The 18,769-nt window shown below is 28.7% G+C and overlaps 1 protein-coding gene across 6 annotated transcripts in view; it reads left to right on the top strand.

Moving 5' to 3' along the window:
* Positions 1 to 18,769, top strand: part of smog (G-protein coupled receptor 158 smog) — a 339,219-nt gene that overhangs the window by 257,030 nt on the left and 63,420 nt on the right. For 4 of the 6 annotated variants that reach the window (XM_075356091.1, XM_075356094.1, XM_075356093.1 and 1 more), the window contains 2 exons: positions 14,639 to 15,020; positions 16,430 to 16,590. In XM_075356091.1, the coding sequence (XP_075212206.1) occupies positions 14,736 to 15,020; positions 16,430 to 16,590 (446 nt within the window). In that variant the 5' untranslated portion in view covers positions 14,639 to 14,735. Of the gene's footprint in view, positions 1 to 7,120; positions 7,262 to 14,638; positions 15,021 to 16,429; positions 16,591 to 18,769 lie in introns of those variants that run through there. The other 2 variants (XM_075356096.1, XM_075356095.1) reach the window with 2 other exon arrangements.

Raw genomic sequence — 18,769 nt, 5'->3', positions numbered from 1 at the left:
ATTCATTCAACGAGTTTCTTGATAAAAATTGTTAACTTAATAAGGCTTTATGGCACATTAAGAAAATAGTAAGTATTATTATATTATTTTTATAATTATTAAATATTGAACAACCAAAACAAAAAAGAAAACCTGTAAAAAATTATGAAATTTAAGTTTGAAGTATACATACGCTGGATAATTACGTATTTTTTTATAATTTTCATCACATAAAAAACGTTACTTGTATTAGTAGTGCAAAAGTTTTTTTTTTTTTTTTTTTTTTTTTTTTAATTCATTCCAGTTATTACTGAATTTGTTCGTGAAGATATGAACTTTACGTACATAATGTTTAAAATATTAAGCAGATTGATCATTACCTCCTACAGTAAAATTTCGCTATATCCTGACGAAGAAGGCTAGACATTAGTCCAAACTACTAAAATTTTCATTTAAAGATGTTTCTTTCTAAGGCATTAGAAATAAATGCCTTCATCTAATAACTGCTTATTTTTGCTCAAAATTTGTCATCCCAATAAACTAAATAAATTCTAAAAAATAAATTTATTAGATTTTTAACCAAAAGAAAAATAGAGAACGTAGTTAATTCGATGATTTTTATTTTATTTTATTAACGAATACGTTCACAAACTTACAATTTATGAAAGCATTAATTTTTATATATATACTTTTTTTTTTAAAGAACTTCTGATGGTCTTGTAACGTGTTATCGCCAAATGATTTTTTTTTTTAACGAAAAATTAGATGGTTTATATAGAGATTTGTAAGATATTTTTTCTTTACTTAACATCATCAATGTACTGAAATGGTGTAGAGTAATGATATACATATTCAGAAATCATTATTTATTATTCGAAGTATTTTCAAAACTAACTTCAAGAAAATAGAATAAAAAATTGAATAATACATGTACCCGGCATTTCAGAGAGCCTTAGCTTACTCTCAAAAGTAGTCTTTACATCGTTTCTCCGTATTCATTTCCTTGTTTTTATCAATGTATAGGTTTCTAATCTTTGGCCTTGTTAGCAAAATCTATCAGTAGAGGTAATATTACATGATTTTCCATTTAATATTATAATTGTCTTATCTTTTTACTTCCTTGTACGAAGTAAAGGAATCAATGTGATTGCGAAAAATTTCGGTTTCCAGATTTCAATAGAAATAACTATTTTGACTATCCCTGAATCTATTTTGACTAGTTTCGACGTAACGTCTGTACGTACGTACAGATATATATATATATATATATATATATATATATGTATGTATGTATGTACGTACTTGTATCTTCCATAGCTCAAAAACTATTAACCGTAATATGTTGAAATTTTGGATTTAGGATTGTTGTAACATCTAGTTGTGCACCTCCTCTTTTGATTGCAGTCGACTGAATCAAAAGATTTTGGGCCAAAAAGGTCCAAAAACATTTAGGTTTTGGACTTTTTGCTGCAGTAATAAGCCTCATTGAGAGCTTTCAAACGATATATGATAAATGGAACCTATTTTCATTGGTTCCAGAGTTATAGCCAAATAAAATTTTAATAAATGAAATATTTGGATCTTAGGGGAAGGCACAACGGTTCGAATCAGACTTCATCTCCTTTTTTTAAATATAAATATATTTATTTATTAATAATTATTGACCTCTCATTGCAAAAAAAAAAATGCCATGAATAATAATTTAATAATAACAAAAAGAAAAAAATATCAGTTTTTAATGAAATAAAATTTTATGTAATTTTCGTTTTAAGAAACTGCGTAAATGTAATTTAACAGGGGTAGAAGGAAGTCATGTGTTGTCCACATCAGATTTTTTCATATCCCTACCAACATTTTAAACAAAGCAGTTTACCAATATTTTAAACTATTAAAAATAATAGTTTTTTTTTTAAACGTAATAGTTTAATAATAGTCTTCTTTCAAAATAATAATTATGTAAAAATGCATTAATAATAATAAAAAAATAATACTTTAAAAGTTTTATTTAATATTCTTTTTTTTAAATTTCTTATTAAAGATTAGTATGTTACTGAAAGATATTTCTTTTTACGCAACTGCCGAAAAAGGAGTGTAATGTATTTAGGGTGTGTGTGTATGTTCGACAGTAGCAGCTCAACGGCTGAATCGATTTAAATATCTGACACCGCGTTTGAATCTTTACGTTACCGGGATTGTCATAGCATAGGCTATATATGTATTTATACATATTAAATATATATAATATAATATTATTAATAATATATTTTTAGTATATATATAACGTTTACATATATATATAAGTTTAAAAAAAATATATTATTTACAAAATTGTCACCCGCATGCTCTTTAATTAGCCCTACATTAAAGAGAAATGTCTTTCAGCAATGTTTTGTTGGCATCGTGTTTTTTAATTTTTAATATTTACCTCTTGTTAATTTAGCTTTAAACTCAAAAAGTTGAAATTTAAAAAGGAGTTGAGAAAAAAATGTATGCGTTTATATGTATATATAAAATGAGACGCATTAAAGTTAAATAATAATTAGTACTTAAAAATGGCTCTGTTGCATATTTGATTAATGATTATAAAAACTGCTTATTATTTATGTTCATTATTAGTAATTATTAATAATAAATTATTACAAATGAGAATTCCAACGTTAAAGTTTCTATTATATTTTATTATTAGATACACATTTATTTATTTTATAAAGACTAAGGAATTTAACAGTAGTTAAAGTTATTAACGTTCGCAAACTCATTTGCTCTTCGTGACGCAGGAGGTTCATTTTCAGCTTTAGAAATGGAACAAAGAAACTTGACATTTTTTTGCTGAGTTCCTTTTTATGTATTGTTTCCTAATCACTGTCTCATTTATCTTACACTTAAACAGCTTCTTTTTTTAAGCCAAATCAGTGTTTGTGAATTAGACGGAGGAATTTGCGTATACACTCAGGGACTTTATTGCACGCTCCAATACTATTTATTTTTTTTAATAAATATTTTTAAAAATAATTGTCCCCTTTCCTTTTTTTAATTAAAATGATTTTTACTATTTTCAGCGACTTAATAGTGCTATTTAATTCGACTTTCGGCGAATAATTTTTTTTAATTAGATTTTACAGTTACATGATCAGTAAAATTGATATAAAAGAGATTTAGTTAATTTTAAATTCGTATTTTTTTTTTAAGAACTTAAAAATACTCCACCTCACATATACATTTAAATACAAAAATTGAAAAGAATATAAAAACCTTTAAAGAAAGATTTTCTGGGTTTGATGTTTTGAAACGACTATGGTTTCATGAACCTTCGCGTTTCTTGAATTAATGTATAAATGTAAAGTGGTTCGAAAATCACTTTTGTACGGTTAACAGATATTAAAAAAAAAATAAAAAAAAAAACACGATCGTGTATGAAGTATCTATAACAATAAAATTTTGTTTACTAATGTTTTAAACTGCTCGGCTCCTACTTTACTCAGAAAAACGATTATCTTAATAAATTTAAAAGCCTTTTTAAAATAAAAAATTTCAAGATATTCGAACTTAAGCTTGTTAGTTTAAGAAATTTTTTTAAAAAATCATGTCGCGTAGAAATATAATATTATGAAATCGATATTCTTAACAACGCAACCAACATCTGCTAGATGCAATTCTTGAATAACAAATGGAATATATTCTATTTTTAACAAATACCAAGAAATATGCAAAATTATTTTTTTTTCATTTCATGTTACAAAATGATATTCACTGTAACTACAGAAACTTTAATTTTACTGCATTAATTCAACAGAAGAAAAAAAAAACTTTATAACTTCGTTTGTATTATATTAAAGTTTATATTTTCTTTAATTAAAAATATTAATATTTCTCCTAAAATTGAAATTATATGTATTTTGACTTTAATAACTGAAACAGTATACGAGTGTAAAATATATCACATCATCCAACTCATATATTAGGCAGTATATACAAGAAAATCAAGGTATACACATATAAAATCATGTTTACACATCTTTTCCGGAAGTAAATAAAGGTTTTTAAAATGCAAAAACCATTATTTAAAAAATTTTATAATCCAAAACGTAATACAAAAAAAAATTTCATACACTCCCAAAAAACTTTCAGATATTCGATTTGATGTAGATAAAGTAATATAATATTTTTACGGCCCGCACTGAATGAAGGGTTTAACTTTGCATGTTAATCTATTAACAAAGTAGGTAACCGAGAGAAAATATGGTTGCGCCTACAGTGTCTTTCCGAGACAAAATATGGTTTCGCCGAAAGTGTCTTCAACTTAGACGAGCGGCGCAACGTGCAAAGAATCGCACGAAGAATCGGCAAAAAAATCGGCTGAGCAAAAGGCCGCGGTGAAGCGGTTCCTTTGGGCTATCAACGTGAGCAAGGCACGCTGCTGGCGAGAACTAACGGAGACCGTGGACGCAGACCCTTAGGGTCTGGGTTACAAGATAGTGATCCGGCGACTGGGGAACACGCGGTCACACGCTTCACTACACCAGCTCCGCGACATGAAGCGCGCCCAATTGAGGCACAGCCGAGCGATGCATAGAATCAGCGCCTGGCTGGACGACCGTGGATTGTCTCTAGCCCTCAGCAAGACAAAGATCGTAGTTTTAACAAAGAAGCGAATTGACACCCTTCTACCCTGGCGAGTCGGGGATGGGGATTAACGAGACCAAGCCGGCTGCGAAGTATCTCGGTATGATGATTGACCGGAAACTCAGGTTTGCAGAGCAGCTATGGAGAGCCGCTGACAAAGCTGCGAGAGCCACAACCGCTCTCAGCAGGTTCATGGTGAATGTAGGCGGACTGAAGACCAGCAGACGGCGGCTGCTGACGTCCACGATTCATTCCATTCTGTTATACGGGGCGGAAGTATGGGCTCAGGTGTTAACATTTGACAGAGACCGGAAGCGGCTCGTGCAGGTGCAACGCTGCCTCACGAGTCGCTTCCTCGTATTGGACGGTTTGCGTGCCTGCCGTTTTGGTAGTCGCCGGCGTTATATTCACTTGTATTTTGCAAGAGCGCTAGACGATCAGCAGGAGGTAGCGGGCAGGCGAAGACCGGGAGACCACCGTCGGGGAGGAATGGACTGCACGTTCATCGCCTTACAAGACACTTGGAACCACGAGATCAGAGGAAGACGGATCGCAAAGCTTATTCCTCTGGCCAGACCGCGGCAGCAGGAAGAGGTGAAGCACTGGAGTACGTGATCCAGTTTCTAACAGGTTAAGGGTACTTCCACGCTTACCTCTATCCCATAGGAGGACGGCGGAGGCGCTTCCTCCGACTGCCTCTATTGCCTCGGTATACGGAATGACGCCGAGCACATCTTTTTCGAGTGTGCACAATGGAAGACAAAACGAGGACACTAGGGACGGAACTTGGAGCACTGACCCCCAACAATGTGGTTGCGATGCTCCGAGATCTGAGCAGCTGTGACCCGATTCGTAGGGGACATTCGCAGGGCCAGAAGGGCGATCTGGATAGACCTGAGCCATATTTAAACTAGATGGCAGCCTTCTCAGGCTAGGATAAAAGGTCTCGGTCCGAAGTAAAGTTAAAACGGTTGTGAGGCTTGTCCTGGTAGAAAGGGGAGTAGTTTTAGCCGGTAATCTGCGATGGCGGTTTGATAGGACTACCAGTGGGAGCCTGGTACTCCGTGCGTAAATTTACTTCCACTTAGCTCTCAAAAAAAAAAGAAATTATTATTAACGATTAATAGAAAGAACAGGCCTTTACAACTAATTACTGCATACAGCAATGCATTTATATGTTTTAACAGGTGATACTTTTATATGTTATTATTTCTAATTATATGTTGCTTTGTTGTTTTAACTTCCTTTTTTAATCAAATTCGAATAATATATTGCTTTTTATATATTTAAGTCTTCAAATGAACCGATTTCGGCAATTCTTTTTTTTACAGAAAAAAACTTTGTCTTCATAAACAATAAGAAAGTATATTTTTAGAGCTCAGTATTTTGATTATTGTTATAACATTATTTAAGCAAAGATTCAAGAAATTTATCTTAAAAATTAAATTAAATTAAAATAAAAGAAATAATATTTATCCCTAGAGTTCAGAAAGAATCGCTTCTCTTCTTTCTATTCTAATTTTTATTAAGACCAGAATTTCTCACTTTTGAGTCAAAGAATCTCACTCTTTGGGAACGGCTTATTACCATGTCGGCAGCGTTTTTGTTAGCTTATCAGTATTCTAAATCATAATAAAACTAAAAACGTAAATAGTAAACATTTCCAGTCTTTTTTAAATTTAATTTTTTTAAAGCCAGAGTCATAAATCATAGTTCCGTAAGTTACTGGATCTATATTTTACTTTTACGGTGGGTTTTTCAAAGATGATCTCATTTTTGGAATTTGTGTTATTATTAGTACTGATAAATTTATCTTAATGGTAGAATAAGGAATGGACTTTTTTGTAGCGTAAAAACATGGCAAGCTTGACCAGAATTCAAACCCAGGACCTTCCAAAGGCAGCCATTCATCCGGAGGTCCCGGGTTCGAATCCCGGTTAGGCATGGAATTTTCACACGCTACAAAAATTGTCATTCATCTCATCCTCTGGAGGAATACCTAACTGTGGTCCTGGAGGTTAAAAAAAATAAAATAAAAAAGGACCTTCCAAAGGAAAACCCCACAACGGATGTCGGCGTATAAATTGGCTTTAATTTCCCGTTGAATTATAAAAAAAAATTACAGCTGCTTGATATTTTATAAAAAAGAATTATTAGTAAAACTAGATCTAAAGCGACGTTACTAGATTTGTAGCATTATTAATATAAAAAATCGGTTAAGAAGCATAAAATAAATTACGGCTACACACTTGTTATTTTTATTCATAAAACGTTTTCTATTAAATATATTTAAATAATAAGTGTATTTTCTTCTATAGAATAAAATATCTGTTGGATAAAGTAAACCGTTCTCTAGGGAGCAGTATAAAACAACTGAACACTACAGTCAGAAGAAAGAATAAGACGGTATAAAAATAAATGCAAAGCACGCTTACTGGTTTGAATGTGAATAATAATGGGCAAGGAAATGTAAAGGAAGCGTGCAAGGAAGGCAAGCGGTTTACAGTAGTTGGATCTCGCCTAGCCCATCGAACTACTGTCCCTTACCTCCACAATTTCACACTGTTAAGTAACGGTCTGACTGACAAAATACCCAAGAGGGATAACAAACGTTAAGTGAGTGACTGAAAATTACTAGTGGAACAACAGATTGCTTGCGGTAAAGATTTATTTCTTAAGTTTATATACATTTTCTATTGATAAAGTTAAAACTTAATGTAACGAATTATGCTTAGTATCACAAAGTATCATTAAATTACATTTTGCAAAAGAAAAATCTATTACTAAATTCTATTTATAAACTTTTATAAATCTTAGAAAATTAAAAATTCTTTACTAGAATAATTAATTAAATGTAGTGTTTACTTAATTTAACTTTAAAAAAATAATAAATATAAATATCGTCAGAACACTTTAAAAAAGGAAGTTAAGACATTTCAATATGATTATAAATCTAGTTGCGTGAAATTAAATAAAGCTTACTTTTTTTTAATTAAGTCAAACTGACAAAGTTTTTTATATTAAACACCAAATTTTTAAGAACTAATTAATTTTCAGCTATCAATTCATCTTGTAATAATAAAATTACATAGATATCACCCAAAATAGACAATGTTCCGATAACTTAAATGATTAAAAAAATTACTTAAAAGTGAAGTAAATAATCTTTTTTTTTATTTTATTCTATTAAAGTATATTTTTTCAATAACCTAATCACTAATATTACTTATTAGACTAACAGACTTAATTAAACAACTAAAATAAATTTCAATGCATGTAAAAATGGATTGTTACTCTTAACAAAATTAATACATTAAATAAATTATAATTAAGTCAAAGCTATGTTTTTAGTGAAGTGTATATAACAGGATAATGTGAGTTAATTCTTTTGCTATTATTATTTATTAATTTTTTTTTTTATGAAGTAAAAATTATAATGACTTCATAAGTAAAGAATACCAAATATTAAATTGAAACAACCGGTAAAAAATTCTATTTTCTGTCCGTTGTTATTTTTGTCTATTATATTAAATTAGCAACTTAATTTATTTAATATTTTTCACATGAAATATAATATACTAGTTAAAAATATCTAAAAGCGTTTGATTTTTTTTTTAAGAAGTCAAACGCCTACGTATATAAAAAATATTCTTGTTCTTCAAATAGGCCTACTGTTCATTAACTCACTCTCAAAACCTACGCAGAACTTTAACTTAAACATTATTTTAATTTCTTCTAATTGTTTTTAAGCATGCTTTAAAAGAGAAAGTTTTTTTTATAAATGGTTTTAGTAAATTTGGATATTTGAGTAATGAAACAGCCAAAACGTAGACGACAAAAATTGATAAAATCTTTAAAATCATTGTGGTTGATCGAAACCAATTTTCTATCAATTTTCCTGTGTAGTTATTAAATTATAATACTCGTAATTAATCTGATAATTAACGAACTATATAAAAACTGCCGGGAAAAAGAGTTGTTACTTTCTACATTCAGAAATCATTAATTTTAATGTATTCATAGAATAAAATTGTTATGTATATTATTTCTTAATCTTTTTTAATAAAAGTAGTGTTATAATATTTTTTATTTAACTTTAAAAATTACGTACAAAATTGACTGAAGCGGAGAGATAGCACCGTTAATTTCGACTAGCCGATTGGCTGGAATTGAACATATTGAAAAAAAAATCGGAACTACAGGCTTCATAAAATTTTAATTTAACTGATAAACAAAAACTAATTTCAGCGATAAATATAAACATAATTCAATTGTAATAAAGTAATTATTTATACTAGTCAAATACATTGTGTAAAACTAGATCTGAATACTTGAAATAATACTGGTTCTTTAAAAAATGCCATTTAAGGATGTACAAAACCAAAAAAAAAAAAAACTGCAGCAAAAATTGCTTTCCTCAGATTAAATTACCCTTCTAATCGATAAAAATTTATCCGAAGATCAACATTTTAAAAACTACTAAAGAACAATTAATGTCTGGTAGATCATTAAAAGAACGATCTTCTAACAGATACCTTTTTTTTAATCGTCTTCGAAAAATTATCTTCTGGGAAAATTCCACAGAAGATAAATTATTCTGAGAAATGATCCATAGTTCATCATGGGTTTATGCGTACATATTTAATTTCTAATCATGCGTTGAATAATTAGCTATTATGAACTGTACTTATTACTTTTAATTCATAAAAATAATCATACCGGATCATTAGTAGATTTTTCAGAAGTAAGATTTTTTATTAATTTTATTCACATCAGAAATTTCATATGTTCTTTGTTATACAATCACTTCATATTTCGAATTTCTTTCGATAAATAATATTTTATCTGCTATCTACGGAATGTACCTGACATATATTCATCAGAAAAAAATGTATGCATGTGAAGTATTATTTTTTTCAAAGAAGATGATAGATTTAAAAAACAAAAATTAATAAACAAATTAAAAGTAGTATGCTTTAACAGAACACACTTAGAAGCACAAGATTTAATACATGAAGCATAGGCTTTTCTTCCCTTCTTTATATGATTAAAGAATCACAGACACTCCAGATATATTTTACTCTTGCACTTCCACGTTTTTACACGAACCTTTATCTCATACAAACTTTTCCTTGTTTTGTGTCCTAACACACATTTTGTTTTAAACGGTATCCTTTGTTTATCTTATTTCCCTTCATCTTTTTTTTACTTCTATCAACTCTCCATTTCATGTTTTCCTGAGTCCCCAACTCCTAAAATATAGCTCATATACTTCTATTTTTGTAGCTATTTCTGTTGCTTTTTCCATTTATTAAGACTTGTACAACATTTTCTGTTCGACGTAATAATAAATTTTAAAATAGAGGTTATGTTTGCAACTGACTAATTTGATAAAAATTTTGATTTCAGTTATGATACAAATAAATGTTTTAAATATCAAACAAAAAACATGTTTTAATATCAAACTTGTTTTAAATATCAAATAATGGGACGTCTTCATTATAGAAACCTTAAGTCAGTTAATATTTATTTATTAAAGTAATTCCAAGACTAATATTATATCAAGACATGTATAAAAAAAAATTAATTAATTAAATTGATTTACACTCATTTATTTTTGTCATTTTAGACAAAAAATAATTGTTTATTTATTGATGGTTCAATATCATCTTATCTTCAACAACAAATTATTAAAACAAAAAAAGGAAGAAAAAATGTTTGAGTTATTGACCTCTTCATAGATTGCATGGTTATCAATAATCTCATTTAGCCTACTGCTTAAATGCAACATGCTGTGCAAACTGTAATAACTTTTCAAAACATGATTAATCTTCAGCTCGTTCCTTTATTTTTTTAATTATTAAATGGGAATTAATTCATTATTCCCATAATTTTTTTTTAGAATTTTAGTGAGATTATCATCATCTATGTGAAAACTTAACTAAAACATTGACAGTTCAATAGTTTTATAGTTATTCAATAATTATTTAGTTTTAAATTAATGCTACAATAATATTATTAATAAATTCTAACTTATACATTTAGTCTCTACAGTAAATTTAAATCTGATTAACTTGAAAATATTTGTAACATTAATAATTACTCATAAAAAAAACAATAGTATTTATATTTATCAGATATAAGCTATAAATGTTTAAGAATAACATAAGACAAAACTAACAAAGTAGCTATATGAATTATATTTTGTGTAATTTCATATAAAGATTATGATATATTTTCTTGTTAATATAATTCCTTTATAACTAATGATTCTTATTATTGAATATTATCTTCTATTCTTAACATTATTATTGAATCAAACAACAGTCTTAGGTACATTGATTAGATTGAGACATTGGGGTTACCGACGTTCTTTAGTGATTAAACAATTAACCACACCTCTCAGGTATGATTGAACTGAGTCTGTAAAAGAATACTACTCATACATCACATGTCACATAAAGGGTCGTGGCTGCCTATGGGCCCCGAATCAAGAAATTTGCATGAGATGTCTGAAGACTTCAGGAATATTCATAAAAGTTAAATATTGAGAAAAAAGCATAATAAAATAAAAAGAAACATTTCAACTACTCAAATATTAAAAACCCAAATATTGAATAAGAATAGAAATGAAATTAGAAGACAGTTATGCTAAAAGGAATAAACATATGGAATTTAAAATATGGTTTGTCAGTTGTTTACTTATTCAAGAAATTTTCAAACTTTTACATGAGAAATATATTGATCAACAAAATAAATATTTTAGTGTAAGCGTTGGCTTATAACTTTAAAATAGTAAAATTAATCCCAAATTGTGAAGACTTTTAATTTCTCAAAATGGCGATTATATTTTACTATTTTTCTTTTAATAGAAATTTAGGAAAGATTTATAAGTGTAGTAAAAAAGAGATAAGCTTGCTTTTGGAATTCAAGTTAAGTGGTCTGTAATTTTTTTGACTCACTGGTTTCATAAGGATTAGATAAAATCTCTATCCTGCCTGCAGTAGATTCAGTTTTGTACTCTAGCTTTTATCACAACCAATCCAAACCCCAAACCTACTTCTGTTCACATACTAAATTTATATAGGCCATTCACATTTTACTGTGTTTATCTACTAACTACTTTATATATGTATATGTGTATGAGTATGTTTATGTAAAGGTTGTATCATATAAAAGTACACATATATTCACTCACATGCATACACCATCATGCAAAATTTATACAGAACTTTTAAAATAGTCTTTAAAAAACAAAAATGTTGACTGTTCATTTCATTCCCTTACATAATAAATTTATCATTTTCTCAAAAGTTCTCTTTTTTAGTTCTTTATTATTTCTTGTAAAATAAAACAAATTTGTCGTGAAAGAAAGTAAAAAGACTAAAGTGAATTTCAAATAATGAAATTTTCTATCTCCTTTACAACACACGCAAATTTCTTTCTTGAATGCCACTCAATTGTTAGTATTTAGTTCTTTATTCTATTTAACTATGTTAATTCTTTGGTTTGCCATAATTCACATACAAAAAAATAACGTATGGATCATCAACTAACGATTAATATTATTACTATTAATGATGATCACATCATATTACAAATATTGTAGCACAAGTACAAAACAGTATAGGTTTAAGTTATTAATTCAAGGCAATTAACAAAAAAATAGTAGAAAATATTTATTAGTAGTTTGTAGGTAAAAGCCAATTGTGTTTTGATCATTCATTAACAGCAACCATAACATTTTTAATTCAATTTTAACAGTTTTAATATTTTTAGTATTCATCATACTTCTATTGGTAGCCAATTTAATTCTTATCCAGTATAAATTTTATGTAGTGCAATAATTAATACTAACAATGTTAAAATCTGTTACAAAACTGTAATGTGCCGATCTCTGAGACTGATTAGGTAGCATCTCGACATTTCAAGCAGAGGTCCCAGGTTCAAATCCCTGTCAGATATGGCATCTTAATAAGTTACTAATTTCCAACGGGCTAATGATGCCCAGTATCTGCAGCTATTGATGCCCACTCTTTCATAACAAAAAAAAAAAAACTGTAATGTATATTTTCTTAATTATAAATAATAGATTTACTTTGTTATTAAACTGATATACTTAAATTCATTTTTTCAAAACAAAAAGATGAAGGCTACAGTAAAAATTACAATAAATAACGTTTCATAAATTTATTCTGTAGAAGAAAAAAGAATTGCTTTCAAGAAAATAAAACTTTCATACATAATTTTAAGATTTTTTCAAAATAATAGAATTTGATAGTGTTTTGTCTATGATAGCTAATGTTGAAAGTCAACCAGTGATTATTTTATTAATATCTAAATCAATTTAAATTATAAAGACTTTTATACTTTGGGCATTACTTCATATGTTCACTTTACAATGTTTTGATTAAAGTAATATATTTCCATTAGATTATTCTGGTTCAGTCTGTTAGCGCAGAGCACTGTAAGCTGCTTTGCATGAACAAAATATTGTTTATGTCATATAAATTGAACTAAACTAATGATTTCAAAATAAGATAAACATTATAAATATATTTTACAATAACCAAATTCATTTAATGTAGTCCATAAAAATGAAAAATGAAGCTGCATTTTAAGCATTCTTTTGTGGTACTTTATTAGTGAGAAGTCACAAAATTTGAACTCTTGATTACATAATTCATCCAGTTTGCAACGTAATAAATTGTCCTTTAGAATACATAGTATTTTTGTAAGTTTTCTAGTATGCTAGCAAAGATTCATTCTTGTTACAGAAAGAGTTCAAGAAAGATGCTTTTGGCTCATAAAATCATTTTAACATATATATAAGCAGATGTATCATGATAATTTTTATTGAAATGATGAATATTATATTCATATTGTATACAGATATATCTTGTTTTACATGTTAAAAACTGCACACTGTCATACAAAAATTGTAAAGTAAATGGATACCACAACTCTTGCCCAAAGAATGAAATTTTTTCTACCTTTTTATGAATTTTCTTTTCTTTTCTTTTTTTTTTAGTTCATTACAGCTTCCTATAGACCACACTAAGAATCGGTTTATATATTTTTCAACTTCACTTTCTTTTTTCCCCAGTAGTTCCTCACCCTTTCAGACTGAATTTGTTTTCCTTCTTCTGATTTGGTGTTCAATTCTGTGTTTTTCTTTTTATACAGCCTTAGAACCCCCTGATACTCTCAATCATTCCTCTGTTCTCTTGCCTACTGTTGAACTTTCAGTTACATGTGTTTTTTTCACATCTTTGAATATGCTGTGTGTTTATCTTCCCTTGAATCAGTTTGTCTGTGTCTTTTTATTTTTTTATAAATTCCAGGATTCATTTAGTTGGCCTCTCCTTGGGCTTTCTCTTGATGTGACCATAATCTTCTTTATGTAAAGATAGCTGAGAATTTTTTTCTTTTGTAGTCCTTCACTGAATCTTAATCTGCATTATTTTAAGTCTAAAATCTTTTTTGTTTAATATCATATGATATTCTATTTTTTTATGTTGCACAAACTGTTTTCAGTTTTTGGGACATTGAGGGAACATATTGTAATTTTCTAGTCTGATCCTGAGAATTGATCTTGAAAACTTTGTAGTAACAGACAAGACCAATCCAGCTACAAAAAGAAGTCATTATAATGCAGTTTTACTTAGTAATTTTTAACTTATAAAAGAAGATTATTTTTTTCTCTCCGAATGTATATGAATGATACATGTGCGGGTGATTGTTTATGTGTCTCTTAAAAATGACAGTTGTATAAATGAAACTGGAATTTAACCACAATCATTCATTAAAGATTAGATCTGATTCAATTCTAAATATAATTTGCCAAATAGTGCTGTCAACACTTTTACATTTAAAAAATCTATTGTTACATTTCTCTTCAAAATCACTATCCTTTATCATGTTTCCGCAATGCTTTTATATCGTCTACTTATTTTTCTTTACTTTAGTCTTCATCAGGTCTCCCCATCATTACTTCTTGTGATATCTATTTCTATTGTTTTAATATTTGTTTCAGAAGTATCAGCGATAAGAGACAAAGAACAATTATGGAGGAGTACAGATCAAATTAGAAAATAGGATGCACTCATGCTCCTTGCACTTGTAATGAAGTCATGACAGCTTTCTTGCCAACGCTACTGCTGTTGGTGGCGGTGGTAACCGGAGCAACAAACCAGAGCTTCCCAGAAGATGAAATCTGTCCAGCGGCAATACTTTCCAGGGTCCAGATCTCACCTGACATGCTGCCAGTGGCATTACTGGCGTCCACCAGGTTACTGTTGCAGATGACTTATGACCAAGACTGGGATGAGTGGTCTAAGGAACTTCTTGATACAAATCCTGACATCCTATCTGCTGCTATTGCTCACCATACAGGACGGATTGTTGTTGTTTATCAGGTAATTTAATTTATCAGACCTATTTATGAGTATATTAATTTAATTAAATTATTATCCTGTCAGAGGTGTTAATAAGTTCATAATGATTAAAGATTAAAGCAGAGAGAGTATTTAAAGTCAATTCTAAGAGAAAAATAAGTTTATACTTTAAAATAGCTAAAAAATGGTAGGAACTTTTAAATATTTCCCTATAACAATTCAATTTCAAATTCTAAGTAAACTATTATTTAATATAAGAATAAGTTTAGATTCATTAGAATAAGATCAAAATGAAGACAGGTTTAGCAATTTTAGAATTTACATTTAATGTTTTCTGAATCATACAAAAATCTTTTAATTCTACAATGAATGTTATTTGAAAGAATTTGATTAATTTAATAAATGATAATAGTAATAATCTTAAATTTTTCATTAAGAAAAATACTACATTAACAGAAATCACATCAAGTATATTAACTAGAGAAATTTCTAATAAATTAGATTTTACTACAATCTTTAATAAAGTACAAGCAATAAAATGTTACCTAAGATTTCTTTTTTGGGGATGAGATGTAAATTATGATAAAATTTTATTTAATATTATTACTATATTATTATTACTATATATTATTATTCTATATTATTACTTTAATACTATTAAAAGTTTAAATAGACTCAAAAAAGTTTTGAAAAATTCAACAAATTGATATTTAAAAATTTGATTGGCTCCCCCATCCCCAATATTGCCCCAAAAATATTTGTTTGGGGTTACTTACGCTACTATTATGCCTAGGAAGACATTAAAAAAGTTTATTTAAAAAAATATGCAATAAATAAAAAGGTAACTTTTTTCGAATTTTGGGGAAGGAGGAATTTTTCAGCAAATTTGTTTAAGTAATGGTAAAATAAGTGTGCACATATAAACTGAGCTTAATATAAAATAGGGTTATGTTTAAAGAATTTTGAGTAAACTGACCCCAAAAAACTCCAAAACCCCTAGAATTATTGATTCCAAAATTTTACCAACAAATTGCCTCATACACATGAATCTGTACAAAATTTCATCAAAATCCATTTATCCAGTCAAAAGTTATTAAGCTTCTAATACACCATGCTTATACATACATATGAACATAACTCTTACCACTTTTTTTTTTTGTTTTTTGGGGTCTCTGGGACATGAAATATTGAGAAATGTAAAAAATTTATATCTCATTTTTTGACTGATTACCACACTTTTCTTCTTGCAGCATAACTCTAGAGCTATAATGCCAGAAAATTAAATGGAAGAATAATGTCATTAATGATTACAGTGTAGATTATCTTGTGTAATTTTTGTTTTATCATAAAAACTAATCAAAATAGAATACATTGATTAAAGTTGTTATAATTTAAAGTAATAATTCTATCAGTTCAATTTTTTTTTCCAGGAAAGTATTGAAAGTTCAAACAATTCATCAAGTTCTTCTTATCTGAAAACCTTTGAATCTACTTGGAACAAAACTACTCCTGGTTTCTGGTCACCCCCATTCTGGGACTGTGTTTTAAATAAATGGATCTTTGGTTACTCTGCACCAGTTCAAGAAAGAAGGTGATTTAAAATTAAAATAAATGTTATATTTACTTCTAGTGTTTTTAAATTAGTTAAAACATAAATATTGATATATTCATTGTATGTAGAACACAATAAAATATATTTTTAGTGAAAAATAAAATGTTTACTAAACAAAACAGTTTTTTGTAAATTTTTATGAAAAACTAAACTTACCATTCCAATTTATTTTATTCTGTTAAATTCATAAAAATTTTTTTTTTGAACAAATTCAATATATGTGTCTGTAATACTTTGTATTTGAAGTATTGATTTCTAAGATTTACGCATACAGTAGAAATTGCTTATAATAATGTAGCAGGGTGTCGAAATTTGTATCATTATTTCTGATAGATTGTTGTATGCATCCAACTCATTTATAACTTTATATATTACATATAATTCTTGGGTTTTCTCAATTAATAGAGAGGAGAGAGAGAGAGAGTGAGAGAACGAGGGAAAAAAATAATATATATATATATGTATTATATATGTATAGAGTATATCGCGAAGTTCTCCCAGGATTTTCATAACTTTTACTCTACTCGTGAAAATAATGGAAAACTTTCATATAAACATATGTTCTAAAATGCTTTTTTGCAGGTTGTGGGTAGTGAAAGATTTTGCCCGGATTTCAGATAACCCAGGAGATACTGAAATTTTTAGGACGTTAATTAATGGGCAGAATCTGTGATTTCTTATGGATTTAACCTGTAAACTCGAATAGTATAAGTTCTAGAACTACATTTGCAGTAGTTTTTGAGAAATTTGGAGTGAAAACCAATAAATTGAACTAAAAAAATCTGTTTTTTTATATCTGACGTACAATAACTTTGTTAAATGAGAATAAACACGTAAAACTTTTAAACAGAACTTGTAGAGAATTTAATTTTGAACAAAATAGTATATAAGTTCAATAAACAAAGAAAAGTTAGAAAAATTTGAATTTTATTTAAACTCGGATCGTAAAACATTTAAGGCTTTGGAGAGGCGAGTTCGAGAAACAAGTATGTTTAAACTACAACAATTCGATGCTGGTCATGAATGTCTTTGAGAAATGCCAATGCTCTGGAAGCAATGTTGAATGGGGTACAAATATTTCTCACCTCAAGCAACAGCAGGTTGTCATATCACTTTCATGTTTCACAATCAAGTGTGTGAAGAATGTTATGGGAACAGCAATCACACTCGTTCTACACAACACACGAACAAGAGTTACTACCATCGGCTTTTGATAAATGATGAATCTGTTTTACAAGAAATAGCATTGTAAATTTAGTGAAACACTGACATTTGGGTAGAAGAATATCCCCATGAGACTACTATAAGTCATTTCCAACGCACTTTTTCATTTAATGTGTGGTGTGGTTTTCTTGGTGATAATCTCATAGGCTATTTTTTCTTACCGCCAAGGGTCAAAATGAGAGTGGTACTTGCATTTTTACAAACAAATCTGTTGGAACTCTTGGAAGATATTGCACTTGCCAATAGAGTATAGATGTGGTTTTTCAATGATGGCGCACCTGCTAACTACTGTCATAATGTAATGAATGATTTAAATAATACATTTAGGAAGCAATGGATTAGTGGAAACGGACCAGTAAAATGGCAACCTCGATCTCCAAATCTCACGCCAGCGGACGTTTTCCTTTGGGGTTGGATGAAGTTGTTAGTTTATTCTGCTCATATTGGCACAGAAGAAGAATTGAGACATCGTATAATTGAAGCTGGAGATAGTATTAGGAATAATAATGATGCTATTAGATGTGCCTGGCTAGCATGGATTTGCTGAGCTAAACTATGCACTGAACAGAATGGCAGCGACACTGAGCAACTGCATTGAAGAAATGTTTGAAACTTTTATCATTTTTATTTTTTTAAATCTATTTTTTATTCTTTTCTTCTGTTACTGAAAAGTTTACTATTTGTTTTCATTGACATTATGTTGTTCAAACATTGATGAAATTTGTGCTGTTTAAAATCGTATCACTATACTGATCCAATCTGAGTGCTTCGATTTTTACTGAAGTTGAACTTCTTAAATTTGTGTTTAATTTTAATAAACGTTATTTACATCAATTTTCTCAAAATTAAATTCTCTACAAAGTTAACTAGAAATTTTTATTTGTTTATAAGCAAATAAACAAAGTTCTTTTATTCCAAACCTAAAAAAGTGTAT

This window comes from Lycorma delicatula, chromosome 2 (genome assembly GCF_047948215.1).
Source record: "Lycorma delicatula isolate Av1 chromosome 2, ASM4794821v1, whole genome shotgun sequence".
Taxonomy (NCBI): domain Eukaryota; kingdom Metazoa; phylum Arthropoda; class Insecta; order Hemiptera; family Fulgoridae; genus Lycorma; species Lycorma delicatula.
This window is presented reverse-complemented; position numbering and strand designations above follow the sequence as displayed.